Source organism: Diplotaxodon limnothrissa, linkage group LG11 (genome assembly GCF_057381915.1).
Source record: "Diplotaxodon limnothrissa isolate DT_005_m linkage group LG11, D_limnothrissa_male_GT1.1, whole genome shotgun sequence".
Classification (NCBI taxonomy): Eukaryota; Metazoa; Chordata; class Actinopteri; order Cichliformes; family Cichlidae; genus Diplotaxodon; species Diplotaxodon limnothrissa.
The window spans coordinates 27,533,667-27,542,449 of NC_140606.1; the positions used below are offsets into that span (position 1 = coordinate 27,533,667).

Here is an 8,783-nt window from a genome sequence, read left to right on the forward strand (position 1 = left end):
GGAGCTTCTTGCAGTCGTATTTGGTTGTTCCAAGTTTAATGATTACATCTATGGGAAACAAATCCAAATTGAAACTGATCATCAGCCATTAGTCACCATCTTGAACAAGCCAATACATTCAGCTCCAGCCAGACTGCAACGCATGATGCTTAGGCTGCAAAAGTACAACTTTCAGATAGTGTACAAAAAAGGCTCGCAGATGTACCTCGCCGACACTTTATCCCGTGCTCCCACAACCTCGACGGATCAGAACAGTGATGAAACAGCTGACTACGAGATCATGTCGATCCAGCAAATCTCTTCTTACAGGCTGATGCAGCTAAAGGAACACACTGCCTCAGATCCAGAGCTACAGAAACTGAGCACTGTCATAATGAGAGGATGGCCTTGCAGACAAACTCAGCTGCCCACAGAACTTCGTCAATACCACCCATATCGAGACGAACTCACTCTAGAAGATGGCATTGTCATGAAAGGGCTGAAAACAGTGATTCCCAAATCTTTGCAAAAAGATTATATCGTCATCCTCCACAGAGGGCACCCAGGCATGGAAGCTACTAAACGCAGGGCCCGTGGCATTGTGTTTTGGCCCACAATGACAGCAGATATTGAGCAAGAAACAGCTGCGTGTCCAGTGTGCAACAGCACAAGGCCACATCAACAGAAGGAGCCGTTAAAGCTACATCCAGTGCCGGACATACCCTGGTCAACCGTCGCCACCGACATCTTCGAGTGGAACGGTCAACATCACCTGGTTGTAGTCGACTCTTACTCAGGTTGGTTCGAAGTAGACCTGCTTCCAGACCTAACTGCCAACACTGTCATCACAAAGCTCAAAAGACACTTTTCTGTCCATGGCAGCCCGCACAAAGTAATATCAGACAACGGCACTCAGTTCACCAGCCAACGCTTTGCAGACTTTGCTTCAGCATGGGACTTTGTTCATGTGACAAGTAGCCCAGAATACCCGCAGGCCAATGGATTGGCTGAACGTGCGGTTCGCAGTGCAAAGCAATTGATGGAAAGATCAAAGAGAGATGGAACGGATGTCTTCCTTAACCTACTCAATCTCCGCAACGTGCCACGTGACAACACACTAGGTTCCCCAGCTGAAAGGCTGATGTCAAGACAGACGCGCACGACCCTACCCGTGTGTAGACGTCTGCTCGTTCCCAGCCCCAAAAGCAACAAAACAGTTAAAACAAACCTACTTCACAAGCGCCAGGCACAAAAGAGATACTATGACAAGTCCAGCAGACCCCTCCGCCCCCTCATGCCAGGTGAGGTTGTGCGGATGCAAACGCGTCAAGGACATGACTCCTTAGGAACCATCAAGGAAGCCTGCGAAGAGCCCAGATCGTACATCGTCCAGTCAGGAGCTGGAGAGTACAGGCGAAACCGCAGACATATCCTCCCAGTCTCTGAACCGCCACCACCACACGGAGATTCCCGTGATGATTACAACGCAGCCCAACCACCAACCACTGACTCCCCACAGCACATCCAAGAACCCGTGACACACACCGACGAACAAACACATAGCCACACGCAACACTTCACACAAGCCCCAGTCCAGTCCCCCTGTCGCCCGGCACGTGACGCTTACATCACACGATATGGGAGAGTCTGCAAACCGAACCCCAAGTATGAACACTAAGGCATAAGAGATGGACTGTAACACGAAAGAAAAAAAAAAAAAAAGTGGACAGTACACATGATGTGATGTCAGCAAAGTTAAATGCTCACGTGTCCTTACCAATGACACAGTTCAAGGTGTGAAGTAATTCGTTAATGTTTAGGCTAGAATGTTATGATATGGACATGTTGTTAATGTGTTATTGCTAAAGGTGTTGTTAGCAGCTTATACAGCCATAAGCTAAAGAGAGGGGATGTAGAACATCTGACCAATGTTGTTCATTAATGCTACTTTAATATACCTGTTCCGTATTAGTATGCTGCGCATGCACGCAGTGAGACGGGGCAAGAGAGAAGGGACCCGCCCCCTGGAATGTAATGACTAACGTGTAATGGTTGCTTTGTTTCGAAGTAAATGATGCTCGATGATATTCACGAACCCTGAGTCATTATTAAACGACAAACATTCAGTAAAAGAAACCTCAGGCAGAAGTAGACTAGTCTGAGGGTCGACTAAATGGTTTCCCATTATTATTACTGTATTATCAGAAACAAATTACATGTAATTGCCAACTTGACCCCATTCAATCGCAGACTGATAGCAAACTGACTCCCTCTTATGGCGGGCTTTAGTAACAGTGCTGGCATGCTTGGAAACAAAAAAGTGAAGTGAGATAACTATCTTATTTGATAAAGAGACGATGACAAAGTTTAACTCTGAGGACATAATTTGCAGTTTAACAATAAGGTGATGGATCCTTTAAATATGTTATTGCAGTACTCGGTATATGGCGAAATGTTATAAATGTCAATGATATCGTATCTTAGGGTGTTTGGTGACTCCCACCTATATAAAAAGCAATGAGGTCCTCGGTTTTTCTCCTTATGGTGACAAAGGCCGATGTGGCATCGGGTGAACTGAGCCTCATTTAGATGACTAGACGAGTGTTTACACACACCTAGACTGATACGGGGAGATTTATAGATCACGTCACATGTGCACGTGGGGTTTTGAGACTGTCTTCGGGCTGCCAGCTTCTACCCAGATCCACAAATGTAAGCAGCATTCACGTACTAACAGAAAACTGGGACATTTGGGCTTTCTGTGGAATTCCCCAATTTAAGATTACAGACGCCATATAGGAGCCTAGATGTAGTCATTCTACATCACCTGGATTAAATCTATATTTAAAAATGAGCAAGAGTTATCCTATACTCGCTTCAGAGAAGGAGCTCTAACTGACCGTTTTATATCAGAAGAACATCCAGCAAGTAGTGCAGGTTATTTAAACCATATATTAACTTTCACAGGCTATTACTCGTTTTCTAGTCGAGGGATGATATATGAAAAACACATGAAGCTCAGATGTCCCAGTTCTCCACCCTCACTTGAAAGCAGCTTACATTTGGCAGCTTAAAAATTGTCTCCAAAATCCACGTGCACATGTGACGGGATCTGTGCGTGTCACCGGGGATTTATACTTATGTGTAGGGATGTCGTAACCCCTTCCCCCGAATCCTACGACGTCACCAGACGTGCACCAGCTTACTGGAAATGTAAGTACAGGTGGCGTCGAAGGAGCTGGCAGCTGCTGTGATTGGACTGTGGATCCCTGCTATGCATTTCCGGCGGCTACCTGTTCGCCGCAGTTTTTGAATTTATCACCGAGAATAATAATAATCATCATCACCTCAGTATAAAGACTCACAAACCTTGGATAAGTGAAGGAAAAAGGATGGATGGAGATAATAGGGAGATAGTTTCGGCAATCAGTATGGATGTGATGAAATATACAAAGAAGTGGCAGGGGGCCGGGGGAGGGGTGGCGAGGGACAAAAAATTAGCCCAAGGGGGAGACAAAAAAGCAGCTGACCACTACAAAGAGTGGGGACCCAAGAGGGGGAAAGCCCCGGCATTTAAATTGTTTCCATCGTGGCTGACACCGCATATAAAACACCGGGACAGACGATAAGGTAATTACAGGGAACACCACGCAAAAGCTGGCAACTACGTCGGTCAGTTACGTAGCTTACGTCGTCAGCTGTACAAAGGTTCACCGCAGAAGTGATGATTAGACTTCTGCGATCAACAGGCGATTCGTGCACGGCTTTTAACGAGCTGTAAGTGAGCGAAAAGAACATCGCAAGTATTTGTAGACATTTGTGCGCGCTGGAAGTTGAAAATAAAAAGCTAAAATAGCAGATTTGTGAAGTTTAAATTATTACTATTTATTCACATTGAATCTCTTTAGATTAATCTGTATTTGTGTTTCGATTGGAGCAGGTATTTGCCAGGGCTTACAATTTACGCACAAGTGGTTGTACACTAATCTTGGTTCAGACTTGTGGGTCGGCAGCTGATCCGTGGGATCCAGACGGGACGGGAGGAAAAACCAGAACAAGGCAAAGCAGGAATTTCTGGAGTTTCTTAAGGAAAAAATGACTAAACCTAATTACTCCGGCACCTATCATATGGTGGAGCAGGAGAATGTGGACGCCTACCTGACATGTTTAGGTACCAGTCTTTATGCAGCATATTTTATAGTATTATTACCATCAAATGTTTAACGGGTAAAACCCTCTCATTTAACATTCATCTTTCATGCGTTTATCTTTAAATAATTGTTTATATGTTGACTGATTCATAATCTTCAGTGTCTGGTTTAGTGATGTGGACTATCTACATTTCCAGCAGCACATTAGTGTAATGAAATCACCACCTTTGACCCACTTACACCCTCACAAGTGTGTGTGTTCACTCCACCTGCAGTGTCTGAGGTAGAAAAGATCCCCCCATAAGTGTGGCTTACAAAATCTTTCCCTCTTTTCTCCCAGATGTTAATGTTGCTTTGAGGAAGATCGTGTGTATGTTGAAGCCCACTAAAGAGATCATCCATGACCCAGAGACAGGAGCCATGAAAATCAACACAATCACTACCTTCAAGAATTTCAGCATGGATTTTAATATTGGAAAAGAATTTACTGAGGACCTGAGGATAGTGGATGGCCGTACCTGTCAGGTGTGTGTTGTGTTTTTTCCAAAGTTTGCTTTGAAGGTTAGGTACTTGAGTAAAGTCTGTACACTTCCCGCTGGGATTATTCCATAACCACTCGTTGCTGTTTAAAAACCCAGAATAAGAAACATTCAGCTCCTTCCCAAGTAACCATTCAATGATGGGCTATGATGATATTCTTCAGCTGAATGCTAAACAGAGACGACTCATATCCCAGATTTATGAACTTATCAGTAACCTTAATCCGTGCTCCACTAGAGCTGGGCGATATGAGATTTTTTCATATCACGATATGTTTTTTTCATTTCAGGCGATAACGATATCTATCACGATATGAGCCAAATAACTATATTTGTAAGATTTAAATGTGCCGTTGCTCACAAGTAAAATGTGAAATAATCAGCAGCTTGTTTTTAAATATTTATTTCCCATAATAAGTTCAACAGGGTAGATGTACTTAAGGAACATGAGACTTTTTCAGATAAATAAAGGCAAATATTGCAAACTACACAAAAGGCAGCCGCTAAAGCGTTTAAGTTTCAAAATAGAACAAATGAAACAGACTAAATTGTCAATTCCACTTAGAAACAAAATATTAATTCTAAAAATAAATCTTAGTTTGTTTTACAGAAGAACAGACAAAACTGACTAACTTTTGTCAATATCAAATAAACTGAGAACTAAAAGGAAATTCTCAATCTCTCCTTGTTGTATAGCTTAGCTTTTCAAACAGTTTTAACAGTTACTTTAGTCTGACAAAAGCCGAATGACGAATTAGCGCTTCCAGTCAGAGACTGAGGCTACGTCCACACGTACACGGGTATTTTTGAAAACGGAGATTTTCCGTTTTCGTTTTAAAAAATAATCCCGTCCACACATAAAGGCAGAAATGAAGGAAAACGCTGCTATGAACATGCCAAAGCAGCAGGTGGTGCTAGATTCCTAACCGTGCAGAAATGTTGGCCAATCAGAAGTCTAGAAGCCTCGGTGGGAAAAAGTAAACAAAGCTGGGGCATAGAAGCAGAACCGAGTCGTATGTGTGGAGGGACAGTAACTGTGTGTATATGTAAGCATTTAAACACTGCAGAGAGTAGAATTAACAGTATTGTAGAAATTCATTTCACCGAAACAATAACGTGGCGCACAGTGTGACGCATGCACCAGTTTATTGTATTTCCAGACTTGCTTTCGGCACAATTTACAGTGCACGCTACTCTGTTTTTTGTCAGACTTGAAATAGCCGAAATACCTTCACCCTACGGAACTTCTATGGCTCTTCCGTTCGACAATCTCTCCGGCATTGGAACCATCATCGGTTTTCTCTTCGGTCACGCTCGGTTGATTTTTCTAGTCGGCGCACTCATTTCCTCCATTATGCGCTGGCTCCATTACCCGCTGGCTGCTTCCCAAACACACACACGTGCGGCTTGGCACTTGTGCTGTACGTAGCAAGTCACGCGACGTGACTGCGGCTGTGATTGGTTCAGCTCTGCGCTACTGAATTTGGATCGGCTGACCTTTTTTTTTTTTTTTTTTTTAAGAGGACAAGAGCGGTGAGGTCTATCGCGATAGCTTAATTTCTCTATCGAGTAAAAGTTATATCGCGATACATATCGTTATCGTTCTATCGCCCAGCTCTAAGCTCCACTGACCGTCTGAGACTGGGACACTGACTTGGGGATAACTTTAACTGATGAGCCCTGGAACTCTGTCCTAAACTTGGTGCGCTAATCATCTGTCTTTGCTGGTGCAAAGTGTTCACTTAACTAATGCTAGATTAGTAAGGATTTATCCCAATGTTGACCCGAAATGTCCTCGGTGAGAGTCCAGACAGCAGATCTGACACACATGTGTTGGTTGTGCCCGGGATTGCCCTCCTTATGGTGAGGAATTTTTAAAGCATTTGGTGAAATGTTTAAAATGTAATGTGACCCTGAGGCGGGGTTTGTGCACATTTGCCAGCCAGGACTCGTGTTATTGTGGCTTTTACCACTTTGCTTGTAAAATGCTTGAGTTTTCAGAAGTGGGAAGTGTGTCATGGCCCAAACAGAGGAGGTTCCTCTGTTGTATTGATTTGATTTATTGATTTACTGATGCTCATCAGTCTGGAGAGGTTATAAAACCATCCTTAAAGAGTTTGTCTCGACAACAGTGACAGTGTTCAGGTTACTGAGTCTAACATCAGCAGAACATTAAACGGCGATAGAGTCCATCGTAGCAGCGCAAACTCGACCTGCAGATTGCTAAAGATCTCACTGGAAAACCAGAAGGCTGTTTGAACTCAAATTCATGTATAGATGATGCTGAAGTAGAACTTTTTTTTTTTAGTATGAAATAAGAAGTCTTGTGTTTGGACAAAGGAAATGGCGATGGTGGCGTCATGTTTTGGATCGGTTTTTGTGCATTTAGTCTTAAACAACTGGATGAATTCTGAATTACACCAGAAAAGTCTCAAGGAGGTGACAGGACCCCTGTCCGTGGATTAAATCTCAGGAGGAAATGGATCATAAAACAAAAACATCACCCCAAACTCACAAGTTGTTCCACCAAAGTGATGTTAAGGAGATCAAAGATGTTTTGGAAAGTCAAAGCCCAAACTATTATCTTTAAATGTTCTTTTTTTTTTAGTTATTGCTGTCTACAGGGTGTCACATGATACAAAAGATGCAAAGATACAAAAATATTGGATCATTTTTTATCAGGTCCAACTAATATATTCATGTAATTTTTAAACAAATATCTAAAATCTGATGTTTTTGGTCACATCTTTGAAAAAATGAAGTATATTTTAAAGGCTCCATGACCTTTCACGCATCACTGTATTAGTCTCCCCCCCCCCCCCCCCCCCTTTTTTTTTGGCTTTGCATAAAGCTTCTTGTCTCTTTGTGTGGCTGAGTGTTGTGTGAGCTACTTTACATGCTAATGTTTCACACTAACGGCATCTCTGTGGTTACACAGACTACAGTAGATTGGGACGGAGACAAGCTGGTTTGTGTACAGCGAGGCGAGAAAGAGGGACGAGGCTGGACGCACTGGCTGGAGGGCGACAAGCTGCATTTGGTAAGGATGTACGAGGGGAAGAAGAGGCCAGTGCAGAGAGAAAGCAAGGAAGAGGGAAGAAGGAAAATGAAAGCTTAAAGGGAAGTGATGGAGAAATTGATATGCTAAATGAGGGAGGGTATTCAAATAAGGCAGGTTTTAGAAGTTATTCATTGGCTAATTCTGTTACTGTCTTTGTGAGAAAAGGTTTTTATTAAGAGGTCTGTGGAGTTTGTATGTGCCTAAAAGGGGAAAGTCCATCACCTAACAAAGGAGTACACACAAACTGAATGCACAAGTGCTACAGAAGCTCAGAGGCACATTTGTTCTAGAACAGTTTAAACTCATAGCTTATCTTTCATTGCTGGTTACGTTTTCAAACGGTCAGCATTCTCCCACTAAAAAGCTCTCACAAATTTAGAGAAAGTGTTGCCGATGCTAAACTCAATATGCTGGGGAATACCAGCGACGGTTTCAGAGGTTACACAAAGGGAACAGTGAGGGACTAATGAAGAGGTGGAGGAGGAAAGTGGGAGCGGGCTGAAAAGACCTGATGAATAGATGTGAAAGAGTGGAAGACGGATTATGAGGTCAAAGCATGAGCTGGTGAGGGGGGTGTTCTGGACAGAATCCCAAATGTTCTTGTTGCTTCTCACCATTCATTTACACCCTCTCACCTCATGTTTTTTTTCCCTCTTCTTCTCCGTCTCTTCTCTGCAGGAAATTAGAGTTCAAGGCGTCGCAGCAAAGCAAGTCTTCAAGAAGGCTGAATGAAGTCACTGAAAATGTTTTACAGTCAATAGTCTCATTTTAAAGGTAGCCGGTACGAGAGTCGTGTATATAGCATTATTTATTAACAATATATTTGAAGTACAACAGCAAAACTGAATATTTGTGGAAAAAAACATTGTTCTGAGAGAAGAGAGTTGTAGAGCTTTTGTAAAGGTCTTTCCCTATGTTGCACAATCTTATAAAGAAGTGATGCATCTGTCATGTTTCTTATTTTAAATGATAAGGTGTGTGTGTGTGTGTGTGTGTGTGTGCGCGCGCGTACGTGCGTATGTGTGTGCGTGCGTGCGTGCTGCTGCATCTTCA

General features: G+C 43.0%; 1 protein-coding gene across 1 annotated transcript; it reads left to right on the forward strand.

Annotated features, from left to right (window-relative positions):
- The first annotated feature begins 4,074 nt into the window (after positions 1-4,074).
- Positions 4,075-8,462, forward strand: LOC146622988 (retinol-binding protein 1-like). The gene is made up of 4 exons (XM_085365590.1): positions 4,075-4,150; positions 4,471-4,655; positions 7,608-7,709; positions 8,409-8,462. Exons 1-4 carry the CDS (start codon positions 4,075-4,077, stop codon positions 8,460-8,462), a joined length of 417 nt encoding a protein of 138 aa, XP_085221716.1.
- The last annotated feature ends 321 nt before the right edge of the window (positions 8,463-8,783 follow it).